The 17,574-nt window shown below is 56.3% G+C and overlaps 1 protein-coding gene across 4 annotated transcripts in view; it reads right to left on the reverse strand.

Moving 5' to 3' along the window:
• Positions 1 to 10,646: 10,646 nt before the first annotated feature.
• MRAS (muscle RAS oncogene homolog) overlaps positions 10,647 to 17,574 on the reverse strand; it is a 48,022-nt gene continuing 41,094 nt past the window's right edge. For all 4 annotated transcript variants that reach the window (XM_051818636.2, XM_051818637.2, XM_051818635.2 and 1 more), the window contains exons 5-6: positions 14,767 to 14,846; positions 10,647 to 13,529 (exon numbers count right to left, since the gene is read on the reverse strand). In XM_051818636.2, the coding sequence (XP_051674596.1) occupies positions 13,430 to 13,529; positions 14,767 to 14,846 (180 nt within the window). In that variant the 3' untranslated portion in view covers positions 10,647 to 13,429. The remainder of the gene's footprint in view (positions 13,530 to 14,766; positions 14,847 to 17,574) is intronic.

Raw genomic sequence — 17,574 nt, forward strand, 5'->3', positions numbered from 1 at the left:
GCTGGGTGTGCCCTGGGGCGAGGGACGCGCCCACCACCCCAGTCAGAACCCAGGCACTGACATACCCCTGGCTCCTGCCTGTGCATGCTGGCCTTGGTGACATTGGCCGGATTCAGAGGGTTGGAGATGGGGGTAGAGAAATGGGATCCGATTGGCTCCCGGGGCGAAAAGTGAAAGGAAGGGGAGTAGGGTATGTGAGACTGAGACGCTGACGGGGCTGCCAGGCCTGTGCCTACCCTTGGAAACTGTCCTGGACTTGCCGTAGGGGCGGGTGGGACGTGAACGGGGAGTTTAGGGTAGCCTCACCCTCAGGTCATGGCTCCCTGAAGGGAACTTCCCCCAGGGCTTGGGGTCTGCAAGAAGATGGCACTCCAGCCCAGGACAGCGGATGTCCTTGAAGACGCGGTCTTGGGACAGCTGGCTTGCCTGTTCCACACCTAACTGCGGAACAAGTGGGCCGTGAATTGAAGTTTCCGTTAAGAATTGCCGACCGTGCCAGCCGGCCGCTATATGCCCACTGTCGGTTTCGGAAGTTTTTCAGTCAGTTCGCTTAATCTTCAATAGAATGGGATGGGGTATGGGCAGTTCCATTTCCATGTTTTGTGAATTGGAAGTCATCTACAAAGGTGCAACTCTAAACATATTAGAATAAAATAGTAGCATTTGGAAGAAAAAGGACCCTGTTAGCATGACATCCAAGACAAAACCGGAAGTGGGAAATTGCAGCTTTGAAAATTTAAAATGTCAATAGCGTAGAAATAAATCAGCCACACGGGACAAAGAGGACCTGGGTTCTGCTGCCTTGGTTCAGTGCGGGCCGGCACCTCTTCTGTGAAGCGGCGATTCAAGGCGCTCTGGCACTGGCCATGGCCGACAAGGAGCCCGAAGGAGTCCAGACTGAGAGCCATGAGCACACAGAAGCAAAGGGGGTGGGGTAGGGTGGCTCCCTGGGACCTGGAAGGCTGAAGGAAAGGCTGCTTCAGACAGTAGGGTTTGCGATTTGATGGGCAGCCTGAGAAACGGATGCACCTGCGCAGGTTGGGGAGGGGCGGGGCTGCAGGTGCACCCGCGCTCCAGCAGTGTCCGCAGAAAAGGGAGCCTGCAGGTCTATGCCAGACGCTGTCCTTGCAGCCCGGGGTCGGGGGCGCGGCCTCCCCTGCCCGTGACTGCTGCGCCTTCCCCGTTCCCTTGTTGCATCGAGAGGAACTGGCGTCAGCGCACAAGCATATTGTTCCTAAGTGGCCGCAGGTGCGTTCCGATTGACGTCAAGTGGAGACGGGACTGCGAGAATCACTGGTTCTGTGACAATATCCCTTTTCTCCAGGAGGGGTGTGCCCGCGCAGCTCTTACCCTTACGTTCATTCCTGGAAGCCATTTTTCTCTCACTGTTTTGAAAACACAAACATCCATAGCGTCTCTGCATATCTTGTTTGATTGGCACATTTTTGCTTTTCATTTATCATTATAGAAATAAGGACAGTTTTACAAATATCCTTATTTGTATGCAGCTATTACATCTGACTTTAAATAGGGGTAAATTAGTCTAAAAAAAGAATCCTATGCAGTTTCCCTTTAAGTCTTATTCAAATAAACTTGTTTATAGGGAGTGGGGTGGCAGTTTGGGTTAGTGGTCAGCACACCCACTGCCCATGGCAAGTGCCAGAGTTCGGCACCCAGCTTGGGATCCCAAATCCACCTTCCTGCCAATGTGCACCCTGGAGGCATTGAAAGAGAGAGAGAGAGAGAGAGAGAGAGAGAGAGAGAGAACTACATTCCAGGAGAAAATTTTGCAGTAAATATGACATTAAGTGGTCAATAAACTTGGAAATTTGTTCATTAGATAAAAGCCAATAGATAGTAAAACATTGAAGAGGGCATAAGTAGCAGTTTATAAGAAATAAAAGTTGACAAATTTTGATAAGGCAATTTTGCTGGGAGTCAAAGAAATAAAAATAAACAGAACCTGGATTCCATTTTTTTATGTTTCCACTAAATAAAGATTTCCTTTTTTAAGATTTATTTATTTATTTGAAAGGCAGAGTTACAGAGAGGCAGAAAGAGAGGCAGAGAGAGAGGTCTTCTACCCGCTGGTTCACTCCCCAAATGGCCACAATGGCCGGAGCTGGGCTGATCCAAAGCCAGGGGCCAGGAGCTTCTTCCGGGTCTCCCACGCAGGTGCAGGGGCCCAAGGACTTGGGCCATCTTCTACAGCTTTCCCAGGCCATTTGATCAGAGAATGGGATCAGAAGAGGAGCAGCTGGGTCTTGAACCGGCACCTATATGGGATGTGGGCACTGCAGGCTTTATCGGCTATGCCACAGCACCGGCCCCTAAATAAAGATTTCAAAAGAGATGCTAATACGCAGGGATAATGCACATGTAGGGCAGGAACATTGCTTTATTTTTTAAAGATTTATTTTACTTATTTGAAAGGCAGAGCGACAGAGGGAGAAGGAGAGGGAGAGGGAGAGGGAGAGGGAGAGAGAGAGAGATCTTCCATCCGCTGGTTTACTCCCCAAATGGCCACAATGGCTGGGGCTTGGCCAGGCAGAAGCCAGGAGCCAGGAACATGTGTGCAGGGGCCCAAACACTTGGGCCATCTGCTGCTGTTTTTGAAGATGCATTAGCAGGGAGCTGGATCAGAAGTGGAGCAGCTGGGACTTGAACCAGCGCTCTGAAATGGGATGGCAGAGTCACAGGTGGAGGCTTAACCCGCTGTGCCACAACACTGGCTCTGGAAATGCACATTTCTGATGCTGTTCTCCTGTGAGTGGCGTCACCCTCCATTACATGGGTATAGTGTTACTTATTTAATCACTCCCCAATTTTTGTTCACTTGGATACTTTACAACGTCTTGCTTTGTGACTCCAAAGATCATCTTTGCTCATCATTCTTTGCATCTTTGATTATTTCTTCAGGAGAGGGTCCTGGGAATGGCTTTTTTATCATAGAGAATTTTAATCCTCTTCCTTGTAGGTGCCAAATTGCTTCCTTCTGAAGGCTGAATCTTGTTTGATTGACAAAGGGAACTGGGCAAGGACAGAGCTCAGAGAGGGCAAGAGGAGGTGTCTGGGGGTGAGGAGCCTCTGGGGGCAGAGGAGAAGGGGGAAGCAGCTGGGGGCCCCTCCAGGCCCTCAGGGAGGTGCTCCCAGCAAAGCCCCAGGGGGCTGGCGAGCTGCCTTCCCCTGCAGGCTGCGGTCACTAAGAGGCAGTCCAGAAGCCGAGAACAACTGCCTCTTGGATCCTGGCCAACATTCAAATAGGGTGCCTCTCCCGTGCCAGCCATTGTTCTGACGGTGACACGTGACAATAGCCTGCAGCCCTCACAAGTTAGCTCTGTGATCATCAAGACTATTTGACAGCTGAGGCGAAATCCGGGCCTGGAGGGCCTGGCCGAGTGCCTGAGGTCACCAGCCAGCCAGCAGCACAGCTGGGGAGGACCTCGGCAGCACATCAGCGCCCTGTGGAGCTCCTGTGCACCAGAATCACCAGAGACCTCTACTCTCCGACCACAGAGGGAAGTGAAAGGTGGTGGGAGGCGTGGCTGCAGCACCAAGGAAAACAATTTGGTGCCTCACATCAAGGGACCCGTGTACAGACCATCGGCTTCCAGCGCCGCCAAGCGAGCAGTGCCAAGGTCAGGGCCCCCTGGGCTGTGTCGTGCCAACTGCTTGCTGGCTTGTCCCGGCCTGGACTTTCCTGGAGGTGACGGCCAAGGCCACAGTGAGCGCTGCTCTGGCCAGTGACACCCCTGAAGTTCAGAGTGCTGCTGGTGAGTCCCCGGGGGGAAGCAGACCTTCACTCGGCCCACACAGAGGAAGGCAGGGACATGGGCAATTTTGCATTGAAAGATTTTCCTCGGCCGGCGCCGCGGCTCAATAGGGTAATCCTCCGCCTTGCGGCGCTGGCACACTGGGATCTAGTCCCGGTTGGGGCGCCGGATTCTGTCCTGGTTTCCCCTCTTCCAGGCCAGCTCTCTGCTGTGGCCAGGGAGTATAGTGGAGGATGGCCCAAGTGCTTGGGCCCTGCACCCCATGGGAGACCAGAAGCACTTGGCTCCAGCCGGCCGCAGCGCGCCAGCCGCGGCAGCCATTGAAGGGTGAACCAACGGCAAAGGAAGACCTTTCTCTCTCTCTCTCACTGTCCACTCTGCCTGTCCAAAAAAAAAAAAAAAAAAAAAAAAGAAAAAAAAAGAAATATTTTCCTCAAGCAAGGTTAAAACTGAAGACGGCTCGAGTCGCCAGCTGAGACTGGCTTGGTCCTCAGCCTGCTGGGAGTGCAGGCAGAACTCGGAGCACCTGTTTCACTTTCTGTACAGCAAGCATCGTTGCATCACAGACCTCACAGGATTAAGTGAGATACTGCGTAGAATCGGCATCATGCTTGAGTCGACAATAAGAGCTCTACAGACTGTGAGCTGGTCGCTATATTTGTTTGCTCTGCTGGCTGTGTCATGTGGATGAGCTAATTTTGGGCTCTCCCAATTGGAGGCAGGGATCAGCAACCTCACCTGCAGAACTTGTTAGAAACCCATATGCTCAGGCCCCGCCCAGATCCACTAACTCAGAAACATCCGTGTTTCAACTAGTCTGTGCCAACTAGTCTCCCATGGGATTCTGTTGGCTGCTAAAGATTAAAAACCATCAGCCGCCGGCGCCGTGGCTCACTAGGCTAATCCTCCGCCTAGCGCGCCGGCACACCGGGTTCTAGTCCTGGTCGGGGCGCCGGATTCTGTCCCGGTTGCCCCTCTTCCAGGCCAGCTCTCTGCTGTGGCCAGGGAGTGCAGTGGAGGATGGCCCAAGTGCTTGGGCCCTGCACCCCATGGGAGACCAGGAAAAGCACCTGGTTCCTGGCTCCTGCCATCGGATCAGCGCGGTGCGCCGGCCGCAGCGCGCCGGCCGCGGCGGCCATTGGAGGGTGAACCAACGGCAAAGGAAGACCTTTCTCTCTGTCTCTCTCTCTCACTGTCCACTCTGCCTGTCAAAATAAAAAAATAAAATAAACAAACAATTTAAAAAAAAAAAAGAACCATCAGCATACTATTGTTCTAGAACTGGGTGATAGTTTCACTCTTATCAGTATGGTGACCAGTGGTCCTGGTGGTCCTGGGACTGTCCGGGAGTTAGCAGTGAAAGGCCAGCGTCCCAGGAAGCACCTCCATCCTGAGCAAACTGGAGCCTTTTGTCGCCTATAATAGTCATGTTTCACAGTATAGAATTTCAGCTCAAGAAAGCAAGGCAGGGGCCGGCGCTGTGCTGTAGCAGGTTAATCCTCCGCCGGTGGCACTGGCATCTCACATGGGTACCGGTTCCAGTGCCAGCTGCTCCACTCTCAACCCTACTTCCTGCTAATGGAAGCAATAAAAGATGGCCCAAGTGCTTGGGCCCCTGCACCCATGTGGGAGACCTGGAAGAAACTCCAGCCATTGCAGCCATTTGGGGAGTGAACCAGTGGATAGAAGACCTCTCTGTAACTCTGCCTCTCAAATAAATTTTAAAAATCTTAAAAAAAAAAAAAAAAAAAGGAAGGAAAACAAGCAAAGCAAAGGAGGTTGAGAGAATCCGGGGGGTGGCTGACGTCGGGGTTGGTGATGGCCACCGGGCGGCCGATCCTGGAACTCCCACATTTGCGGCAAAGCTCAGGAATGGTTGAACCTCAGTGTGGAACAGTTGGAAACAGAGGTCACTGGAAGAACCTGGCCCTCGGGAAATATGTGAACTCTTCAGCAGGTCTGTGGACGGCACAGGGCTGGGGGTGGAGAAAGGTGGTTTAGGCCAATCTGATTTAGGGTTTTCTGAGTTTCTCAAATTTTAATGTATTTGAAAAGCAGAGACAGATAGACAAAGGTCTCATCCCCTGGTCTCTTCCCCAAATGCCCACAATAGCCAGGGCTGGGTCGGGCTGAAGCTGGGGGCCAGGAGTTTGATTCAGGTCTTCTATGAGGTCCTTCTAGGGGGACCAGGTACCAGGACCAGGAGCCCTGATGCCCGGCTCCTCCCCTGGCCAATTGCGCAAGACTGGCTGGTGGTGTGGTCTGGGCCCCCCAGCGACTCTGAAAGACAGCTCATGTGGCAAACCACAGGCTAGGTGGTAAAGAGCTCAAGTCCATGGCTTCAAGTGCTTTTCCTACGTTCCTCCTCAGTCCCTCCCCTCTGCCACACAGTCCTGGGGTCGGGTCAGGGCAGCCTGGCTTTCCTCAGCTTCTTTGCTAATGGTGGTGGGGGCGGCGCGGGCGAGTCACGTGTGGGTCACACACTCAGTCATGCGGACAGAACCGGGAGGAGAAGGCCGGGCCCCTCCCTGCCCTCAGGATGCCCCGGGAGGGAGTCCAAGTGAGCAGTGCTGTCAGCGCTTCTTGGCAGTGGCGAAGCCGGAGCTGGGCCCCTTTCGCTTCCTCTTTCTACTCCCCATGGCCCTGGCACCACCAGAGGGTCTGTGACCAGGGCAGAGGGTAAAGGGGCTGCACCTGGTGGGAGACCCCGAGAATTCCATGGTCCCCCTGGGAAGAGTGCATGCATGCACCTGACTTTGTGTACGATTTCACAGGTCAATGCCCCTGTGCAGGGCAGGGGCGTTCCCCCGGGCTCCAGACCTGGAGGACCCCCATTCATGGGGGGCAGTTAGGAAAATGGAGGGGCAGGACAGTAGTGCCGGGAGAGGCAGAAACTGGCTCAGAGTGACAACAGCCCAAGCCAGTGCTTACCTGCACGTGGGACCTCACCCGGCGGTCTGCAGTCTCCAGGAAGCAGCAGAGTCTCCTACAGGGGTTTCCTTAGCGCAGCGTGCGGGGCCTCCCCTCGGCCACGCTTAGAGTGGCTTTTGTGTGCTTTTCTCACAAGTCCCCTGCAGGCGCCATGGCTCTGAGAGCCCCGTTCCGGCTGCTGCTAGCTCTGTGTGGAGCCCAGGTGTGGCTTAGGACCCGAATGCTGGACTCTGGTGCCAACCACCTCATTGCCAGGAGGTGCCTCCCACTGACAGCACCCCCAGGCCTTTGCTTGGGATGAACTCCGCTTGCCTTTTGGCCCCGTTTGAAATATTGCATTAGCATGATCACGAGCCACCTGGCATGGACCAGGCAGCCCAGCAGCAAAGTGAGAACCCTAGGAATGAAAGCCTCTGAGGCTTGCACAGACCATCCCGCCACCCCACCTGCAGGGCGGCAGTGAGGGCACGGCGGCAGCTTCCCAGTTCTCCTGCTCTGTGCATTTAACACGCTTGTCCAGCTTTGAAGAAAACCACAAGGCTGTCTGAGAAGCCAACTGGGAGCCCATTTGCCTTTGCACAGAAGCTTTCCCTAATGAAGGGAAGTGCCCGGCGCTGATGGGGAAGGACCCTTCTCAATGGCCGTAGCCTGGCTCCACAGAATCCTGCAGCTGCTAATGGCAGAGGTGCAAACTCCAGCTGCGGACTGAATGCTAATCAGGCTCCCTCGGCTTGGCCTGAGTTGAACTGGGTCCCCCGGCACAGTGAGTCCAGGGCCGGGTTTCATTCCAGATGCCACGCTTGGTGTGGTTGGGCAGAAGCTACTCCAACTACTGTGCACACAAGTCACTGGGCATCTTGTTAACATGCTGATTCTTTTTTTTTTTTTTTTTTTTTTTTTTGACAGGCAGAGTTGACAGTGAGAGAGACAGAAAGGTCTTCCTTTTGCCGTTGGTTCACCCTCCAATGGCCGCCGCGGCCGGCGCGCTGCGGCCGGCGCACCGCGCTGATCCGATGGCAGGAGCCAGGAGCCAGGTGCTTTTCCTGGTCTCCCATGGGGTGCAGGGCCCAAGCACCTGGGCCATCCTCCACTGCACTCCCTGGCCACAGCAGAGAACTGGCCTGGAAGAGGGGCAACCGGGACAGAATCCGGCGCCCCGACCGGGACTAGAACCCGGTGTGCCGGCGCCGCTAGTGAGCCGCGGCGCCGGCCAACATGCTGATTCTTAAAAAAAAAAAAAAAAAAAAAAAAAAATTGAAAGGCAGAGTGACGGTTGGGGAATTGGGGGAGAAAGAGAGATCTTCCATCTACCAGTTCACTACCCCCCTGCTCCTGCCAAAACTGCTGCAATCCTCTGGCCAAAGCCAGGAGCCGGGAACTCCATCCAGGTCTTCCATGTGGGTGGCAGGGGCTAAGGATCTGGGCCATTTTCCACTGCTTCCCAGGTGCGTTAGTAGGGAGCTGGATTGGAAGTAGAGCAGCTGGGACTGGAACCAGAGTTCCCATACGGGATGCTGGAGTCACAGGCCACAGCTTAACACACTGCACCACAGCACCAGCCCCAAAACACAGCTCCTGACTCAGCAGGTTGGGACAGAGCCCAAGAGTCTGCATTTCCAACCAGCTCCCGGATGCTGACATCTGTGACACCTGGGAACTTTACTGCCCGCCTTCTCAGAAGGGTGGAACCTTGCTTAAAATAGTCCTGATTTGCACCTGGGAACCTTGAGACCATGAAGGCCTCGGTCTGCAAAGGCAACGGAGTCAGTGGCTCCTGGGTGAGCACCCTTTCCACGCAGTGACTGACTGGACAGCCGTCTCAGCTGCTGAGCACGGGGTCCACGAGAGCCCACGATCACACAAGTCCTCCTCTCAGCTCTCCCAGGCCAACAGGCTCCTCCAAATGCAGAGATTGCAAGGGCTCAGCCCATGCACCAGGCTGTTTGCTGCTCCGTAGCCCTGCTGTACGGCTCAGAGCTCAATGGGTGCTGCCTGGAACATCCCCGGCTGTCCTACGCTGTGGCTCATGAACATCAGCCCATTTAGGGGTCCAGTGACATCGTCTACCTTGACACATCTTGAAAAATGAGATGGGGGAGCCTGGGGAGTGGAGGAGCTGAACAGAACGGAGACACAATTTGACCTCCATGTTCCCAAAACTTCTTCAGCTGCAGGAAGACAAGAGGAGTGAAGCACGCATGAGTGATGACAGCGTGGGCCAGCACAGGTGGAGAGCAATGGGCAGATTCTGCCTACATGTTGCAGATGGAGTCGACAGGAACTGCTATCAGATTGGAAGTGAGGTGTGAGGGAGAGGAAGGCAAAGCTGGGCTCTTGTCTTCTGGCCTGAGGAACTGGGAGCCCGGAGTTGCCATCAGCGGAGCCAGGGAGGGCTTTGGATGAAGGGTGAGGTCGGGGACTCAGTGAAGGACGTGTGGCCTCGGAGCCACTGTGCCTGAGACCTCCAACTGGAGAAGTCTGGTGGGCAGCTGGATCTGTGAGTCGGGTGTGGGAGAGTTTCAAGCTGGCAATGCACAACTGGAGTGGGTCGGCACGAGTGAGTCTCAAGATCAGATGAAAGCATCGAGAACAGTGAGCACAGGCGGAGGAGAGGTGCTCCAGAGAACGGGTTCGGTGGAAGAGGAAGAACATGCCAAGGAGACCAAGGAGAAACGGCCGGTGGACAAAAAGCAAGAGGCGGCAGCATCCTAGAAGCCAATGAAAGGACATGTAACGAGGAAATGGGAGTGATCGCTGCGCAAATGCTGCACGGAGGTCAAGTTCGAAAGACTGAGAACAGCCACTGGATCTTGCAAGAGGATGCCACTGGCGATCTTGAGATCGGTGGTGCTGGTGGAGTGCAGGGAAAGAGCCTTTGGAGCAGTTGAAAGAGAAAGAAAGGGGGCGGTGCCATGACGTAGCAGGCTAAGCCTCCACCTGTGGTGCCGGCATCCCACATGGGAGCTTGTTCGGATCCCAGCTGCTCCTCTTCCCATCCAGCTCTCTGCTAATGGCCTGGGAAAGCAGTGGAGGGTGGCCCAAGTGCTCTGGCCCCTATACCCATTCTGGGTCACAACAGTGACCCAAAGAGGCACTGAGAGAGAGATCCGCTTCTATTCCTGGGAAGGATACCCAGCCGGTTCAGTCAACCAAGAACGAAATCTCATCGTAGTGCGGAGGGGGCACAGGGCACTTGCCATGGTAAGGAATGGTAGCCCGATAGCCCGACAGGCGTTCTGTAGACGAGCACTGTGCCAGCCGCCTTTCCCGAGATCCTGCACTTCGTTCTAGTCCTCGAGCTCCTTAGGAGAGGCGTACAGCTGTCTCGTTCACAGGCGGGACAGCTGGACTAAAGCAGCTCATTTGCTCAGAAGCATGCACAAGGGGGCGGTGTGGTGGTGCAGCGCGTTAAGCCGCTTGCTTGCCACCCTGGAGCCCCTTATGGGAGTTGCTGGTTCAAGTCCAAGCTGCTCCGCTTCTGATCTAGCTCCCTGCCAATGAAGCCTGGAGAAAGCAGTGGAAGATGGCCAAGTGTATAGGCCCCTGCCACCCATGTGGGAGACCCAGATGAAGCTCCTGGCTCCTGGCTTCTGTCCGGCCCAGCCCTGGCGGTTGTTGCCATTTGGAGAGTGAACCAGTGAATGGAAGGTCTCTCTCTTTCTGTCTCTACCTCTCTCTCTGCCTTTCAAATCAACCAATGCTTTAAAAATGTTTTAAAGGCGCACAAAGAACCCGAGTGTACCCAGCATCAAGGGCCTGTGCCTGTCTCACCTGCTTCGTCTTTGGCTCGTGCAGGAAGGAGAGACCCTCACGGCCACTGGCGGGCTCCTCCTCCGCTTTGGTCTGGTAAGAACCAAGGTCATGGTGCTCTAAGAGGTGGGCACAAAGGTGACAACTTACAGTGCTCTCAGCACGACTTCAGCAAACACAGGAAACGAGACAAACGAGTCTTTCTTTTCTTTATTAAGGAGTCGAGATACACAAAGACTTAATAAAAAGTTACAGAAAAGGCTCAAGCATCATTGAGATCTTCAGGCATCACCCTCGTTTCACAACGGCCACCTGTCAATACTGCGTAACAGAGGCTGGGCACCCAGGGGTGCTCCATAATTCAAGTATCTTTCCTTCTAAGCAAACCCAACGTGGGATTTCAAAACCCAACGGGCTGCTAATGGGGGAAACTGGTTCTGATCGTCCTGTCACAGGCCTCAGGGGCCTCGGAGTTAGAATAGCCACGTGTTAGTGGGCCACGTAGGCCAACCAAGCACTCTCCCCAGCACGTGCCAGGAGAAGGTGCCCGGCAAAGCCCTAATGAAAGCATCTACGCATCCCCTGGGGGCAAAGTGCATGGGCAGTAAGTGGCCATGGCCCCATGGTGGGGACTCCCCCTGGGGAGAAAGGGAGCCCTCTGAGCAGGGTGCCAGAACGGGGAGGGGATCCGAGAGCACACCACGCAGGGCATGGGGTGAGGGGACTGCAGGTAGGGTGTGTTTCAGGGTCATGTGAAGCCTGCACTATTCCCTGGGAAACCAGTGGGCATGCGAGGATGTCACCACGGCCACAGGTCCCAGTGGGACCCAGAGCAGCTGTCGCAGCCTGGCCCTGCCAGGTGACGAGGGAGAGGCTGTATGGGGTGTGTATGCCCCAGGGTACACTTTACCTTCGCCCATCCAGAAGCCACCTCTGTCACTAGGACTCATGTCTGAAAATCAACTCACCTAACCTACAGGGAAAACAGGAGAAACGGGAGACGAAAGCTCCCCATTGGTCCAAAAGCGGAGGCTGCAGGTCAGTTGTCGATCGGTTTCTCCCTTGGGCACAGTGGAACTGAGCTGTGGGCCAATGCAGGATCCATGCGCTGGAAGATGGGCCGGCAGAGGGCGGGGGGCAGACCAGCAGCGCTGCGAGCCCTTGAGTGCAGCGCATTATCTGCTCCAGGTCAACGACCTACCTCCACTGCCGGGAGCAGCTGCTGGTGCCATCGTCCCGTGAGCGGGGCTTCTTGTCTCCTCCGTCTCTGTCAGTGCAAAGCGTCTCCATCCTCACCTCTCCTGGCCCGCACCCCCAGCTGGCAGCTGCCATCACACACGGGGCTGCGAAGCTGGTGACTCGGAGAAGTCTAAGGCTTGGAAACAGCTTTGTCCTCCTGGGGTTCAGAATGCCTGTTAGCAGTACAGGACTGGGGGGACTCTGAAGGGCCTCATCTGGAATGTTCTCTCTCATCCTCCCATGCAGAAATACAGGGCCATGTAGACTGCTAACTGTGACCTCCGACTAGCCAGAGTCCCAAGCCTCCTCTTGCAGCAGAATCATCCTCCAGCTGGCGAGCTCGCCGGGTTGGGGACTGTCAGAGGATCCAGGCGCCCCGACGGACAGTAGGCGCTTGTCTTCCCTGGGGCTCTTTCTCCTAAGAGTGGCCAGGCGGCCTGCTGCGGGTGCCCTCGTTGGTTTGGTGACCTCATATGTGACATCTGGGAAATAAGGGCACCAGCTGTGGCCCTCCCTTCGGGGGCGTGCGTGCTGCTGCCCCTCCCCCCACCTGGCTGCTGGCACCGGCACGTCAGCCAGACCCGCCTTTCTTCTCTGGTGATGGAGTCCAGTCAAGAGCCAAGAGGTTGCTAAAAGGATGTTCCAAGGCAGCCGAATTGCTCAGTCTTCAAATTCCAGAAAGGGCTTGCTCACCGACTGTCCTTCTGGAGTAGGAAAATGGCTTCCGGTCCGGGTGCTGTTTCACTGACGACAGCACTGAATCGGTCTGGGTGAAGATTCAGCAGGAACCAGTTTTCCAGATGGTGTCTGCGCACTTAGGTCAGAAAGGCAGCAGGCAGCCCACGGGATGGACAGTGCAGGAGGCGACGGGTCTGAGCCGGCCAGCGCCCTCTCACACATCCGCGAGCACACTGCTGACCCCACCCTCCCTGAAAACCCAGCAACACTTTTGCAAAGCTGATCAACTTACTGCATACATTTGCTGGACAATGAAAACTCCTCTTAGAACTGGCACGCTTGTGCCAGCCACTGCCCTCGGCAAAGTAAAACCCCCTCTTCTAACATCTGCAGCCTCAACCTGCAAAGCCCTGGCAGTCAGCACTTCCCGTCTCTCCCGTCCAGGCCACGAGTAGGGCCGCACCCCTCCCAGCTGGACCCACAGTCCAGGGCCCGAAGCCACAGCTCCCGCTGACACCGGTCCTCTCCGACACTCTACTTTCTTATCGGGTTCAGTTTGGGCACCGCTGGGAGAACAGAGTCTACAATAACAACATCTCAGACCTGTGATTGGGAGGTTAGGGGGCTCTGTAGCAGTGGGTACAGACCCCTTTAGGAAAACAACAATCATTAAAATAATTTAAAAATCTACAAAAGACGCCCAAGCTCAGACACCGAGGAGCTGCGGGCAAGGGCGGAAGCTTGCTCAGGGCTTGTTCTGTATGTGTAGGTGGACAGACATTTCCACGCCCATGAGGTGAGAGAAACAGCACACCTCCGAGGAGGCGGCTCAGCAAGCTCAACAGGGGCTTCCTCATCTCCTGGGGGAAAGGAGGAAGCCCTGGCCCCCGAGCAAGGCCCGCCCCTGCCGGCTCCCTGCCCTCCCTCCCTGTCTCCCTTCCTGTGCGAGGCCTCAGGCCGCGGGTGGTGGTTAGAAAGAGTGCTCAGTGCGGTTAGGTGGTGGAGGGGTCCCGAGGGCTGGCCGGGTCGTGGTCACTGCACCCCGGACCTCAGGCCCGTCACAAGATCACGCACTGCAGTTTGTGGGTGCCAGTGGCCCGGTCTCCCCGCCATTTGGTTTTCTTCTTCTTCTTCTGGCTTTTTTCGGGGATCTGTTGCCTTTTGGAACAATGAAGGACAAACAAGTCAGATTGGCCTCTGCTTCTCCTGGCCCCTCCTCCCTCACCCGCCCCCGGGCCTGTGCAGGTGCTGGGTGGCTGGGCCAGCCGGGGACAAACCGTGGGTGGCTGCTGACCTGGCCACAGGAGGGGGCCCTGGCAGGATGGTGTCTGTCTCTGGAGGCCTAGACACTGGGGAGGGAGAGGCAGGGAACTCGAAGTCTCCCCCGCTCGGGGGACCTGCCAACACCGTGCTGCGGCTGCTTACATTCACGCCTCAGTGAGGTCGGGTTTCGTGGCATGTTGCCATTGACATCCGTGTTTCGCATTCTAAGTGAGCCAGCAGGGCAGCTTAGTGAGGGCAAAGGCGTGCTGACACGCTTTCTGTTGGCTTTTCCCAGGTCTGCAGCTGCCCTGGGAACCACAGGTCCCCACTGAGGCAGTCAACGCAAGCTTCCGGACAGGAGCTTCTCCCAGCTGCAGGCAAGGTGCCCCAGGGCAGCTCATCCCAAGAGCACAAACCCGGCATCGAAGCCCTGGTGTGCAGGCCCTGCTTTGCCCGTGACGCTGGGCGATGGACATGTGGGGTGTGGACAGCGCGGGGCGGAGGGGATGACAGGCACGCACACTGCTGGAGCCCCGGGTCTGGGTTCACCTGTGCAAAGGCCAACTTGGTGCTCAGTACCCGAGACTCGCTGGCGAGAGGGGGTGGGGTGGAGACAGTGATGGGGAGTGCAGCCAGGGGGTCCTCCCAGCCTCCTGAGCACTGGTGATTAGGGTCTGGGCCGTGAGGGTATGAAGGACTATTCTAGAGGCTCCCGGGTACTGCTGACTACACAGGAGACCCACAGTGCCCCGCCTTCTCTACAAAGCAGACACACGCGGCTCCAGGCCCTGAGCCCTGGAATCAGAATGTGGGGCGTGCAGAGAGGGCTCTGCTCTGGGGGCAGGGGAGAGGCGAGGGCCTCACTTCTCACCACGATGCAAGCTTCTGGATCAAGGCTGCTGGGCTGCAGGGAGCCACCCTCCAGGGGCCTGAGACTGAAGGGGTCTGCAGCCAGGGGGAGGGCGGGGGCGGGTGGAAAAGGCAGGGGAAAGACACGGAAGGGGGAACAGGAGACGCAGAAGCAGACCCAGAACAGCCAGCCTCGGCCTCAGAGCCAGGGCCGTTGGCAGAGCCCATGGCTACAGCCAGGTGCCCACTGCACGGCACTGCTAGGGAGGTGGGAGGCGCTCACCTAATTACTCTAACGAGGTCATGGAAGGCTTTGTCCACGTTGAGAGGGGGGTCCTTGGCACTCGTTTCTATGTACGGAATCTGGAAGGCAAAGCTCAACTTGGTCAAAGCAACACTGAGATGCCCAAAGCCCTGTCCCCCTTAACAGTATAAACTCTCGGAGGGTCCGAGGGTCCTACAGGCTTTTTTAAAAAAAAAATATTTATTTGAAAGTCACAGTTACAGAGAGAGAGAAGGAGAAGGCTGAAACAGCTGGGGCTCGGCCAGGACCAAGCCAGGAGCCAGGAGCTTCTTTGGGATCTCCCATGTGGATGCAGGGGCCCAACCACTTGGGCCATCCTCTGCTGCTTTCCCAGGTGCACTAACAGGGAGCTGGATTGGAAGTGGAGCAGCTGGGATTCGAACCTTCACCCACATGAGATGCCAGCGCTGCGGATGGCAGCTTTACCTGCTATACCACAGCGCCAGCCCTCCATGTGCTTTTCAAGTCCCTGGCCCTAAGCGTCAAGCTTCCTTGGAGGGCTCTCGCTCTGTGAGGCTGGGACATTTCACTGATGGCTTTGCCAGTCTCCTCCCCCTCCCTAGTCTCAGAGAGGGTTAACAGTTCCCCAAAATGGAATCTCCATGACTTTGTCAGACACTTGAAGACTAACACTGGGTTCATTTTCCAGACTAAAACACTTGCTGGGGGCCAGCACTGTAGTGCAGCATGCCACCCCATATGGGCGCCAGTTCGAGTCCCAGATGCTCCACTTCCAATCAAGCTCCCTGCTAATGAGCCTGGGAAAGCAGAGAAAGATGGCCCAAGGGAAAGCAGAGGAAGATGGCCCAAGTGCTTGGGCCCCTGTACCCAGGTGGCAGACCCGGATGAAGCTCTTGGCCTTGGCCATGGCCTGGCCCAGGTCCAGCCATTGTGGCCATTTGGGGAGTAAACCAGCAGATGGAAGCTCTGTCTCTCCCTCTTTCTGTCACTCTGCCTTTCAAATAAATAAAATAGACCTTAAAAAAAAAGAAAAAGCCACACACATTCTGATTCTATGCTTTTTCTTTCCAAGCTCTGTCTCTCTACCTTGGGGGTGATTCCTGCCTGTGTCTCTGGGGCCCGCTGTGACTCTGGTGATTGTGGTGAGTTGTACCCGCCCCCACCCCCAGTCCAGCAAGCCTCGCCAGCCCGGCTCTTATTTGGACTGTCTGTGAGCCAGGAGCCCAGCCACGTGTATGCAAGGTTTCTGCTGGGGGATAGCAGCAAGCGGCATGTGGGAGATGCGGCCGAGGGGAGCCCACAGGCTGGGTCTCCAGGGCCAGCATCTACACGACATCTGGGGCTGGCAGGAGACAGCAAGGGTTCTGCAGCCAGGACACACACCAGTGTCCTCATCTACAGCAGGGACCCACAAAGGCAGGAAGTGCTCGCCCGGGCGTGTGCGACATCCAGGGTCCCACAGGCCTCCCTTGATGAGAGGGGAGTAAGCCGACTTATTTGTCATGACTTGTTTCTGATGACAAACTTCACGCCTTTCCATAGAAGACAGGTGCAAAGGAAAAGCATGTGGGGAGAGGAGAAGTGATTGACACTTTGCATGGGTGGGTGGAGGCGGAGGGTTCACAGGAATAAGGCTCAGAGTACAGCCCGACAGCATCTTCCCGAGGTCATGGTCACCTGGGGTCAGAGGACTCGTTACAGCTGACTGCTGGCCCAGGGCAGACTGCGACCTTGAAATCCTTTGATCACACTGGGAACCCTGGTAAGACTGAAAGAAACCTGCCAGGGGTGCTGAAGCAGCTGCAATGCCTCTTCCAGGCTGGACACCATGTCCAGAGGGGAGCAGGGTGCCGCCTGATAGATACCTGGGAGAGCCCTAAGGGCCCCTGAGCCAGGAGAGCCCAAGGTGCTGCCCTGGGCACGCCCTGAAGGCAAGCGGGAGAGCACCTGCACCTTCTTCACCTCCCGTCCTCCTGCCAGCACAGGTGGCCCTGGGCCTGGGGGTCTCAGCTCTGCTGCCTGTGCCACACCCAGCTGTGTTGTCCTGCCAGCTCCTCCCACACCGTCTACCTGGTTGGTGGGCCCTGCTCAGGTCAGCAAGTCCTGAAATGAGGGAAAGCCTGGGCAACAGCAGCGCCACTGCCCGCCCCCACACAGCCAGGAAAGGCCCCTGATGGTGTTCCTCACTCTGCACCTCCCAGGGCGGAAGTGCCCCAGCCTCAGTCCTGGCCCATCTCCAGCCAGGCGCTTGGGCTCCTGGCCTCAAGACCTGACACGCCAGTGACTGCCCACACTCGCCTCGGGCCTGACACGGCTGACTCTGCCTGCTTGGTTCCTCCAAGCCCCCTCAAATCTGAAAGACCCGGGACCGATTTCTCCGGGCCTTCCCCGCACACCTACTCCCACCGTCTTCCCGGCGCGGCCTGCATCCCTGGTCTTCTGATGATCTCGCACCTTGGACTCATCCTCAATGCCTTTCCTTCCCTCCCTCCGTATCCACTCTGTGAGCGAATCCTGCCTGCTCTTGGAGACACAGCGGACTCCACTGACTTCTCGTCACCTTTGTGAGCTCCACAGGGCCCAAGTCGTCAACCCATACTGGCCTCCCCATCCGCTCACACCCTTGACCCCTACGGGCTGCTCCCAGCACACAGCTGTCACATTCCCTCTCCTCTTCCCGGTCTGATTCGCTGTGGTGACTGGCCATCTCCCATCTCTGGAAGTTGGCACCAGGGGGTAGGGACCATTGTTTCCCAAGGCCTAGAGGCACTACTGGAGGAACAAGTGAATGAAAACACGACAGAGGCTCCTCCCTCAGTCTGCAGA

The sequence above is a fragment of the Oryctolagus cuniculus genome, chromosome 4, assembly GCF_964237555.1.
Source record: "Oryctolagus cuniculus chromosome 4, mOryCun1.1, whole genome shotgun sequence".
Classification (NCBI taxonomy): Eukaryota; Metazoa; Chordata; class Mammalia; order Lagomorpha; family Leporidae; genus Oryctolagus; species Oryctolagus cuniculus.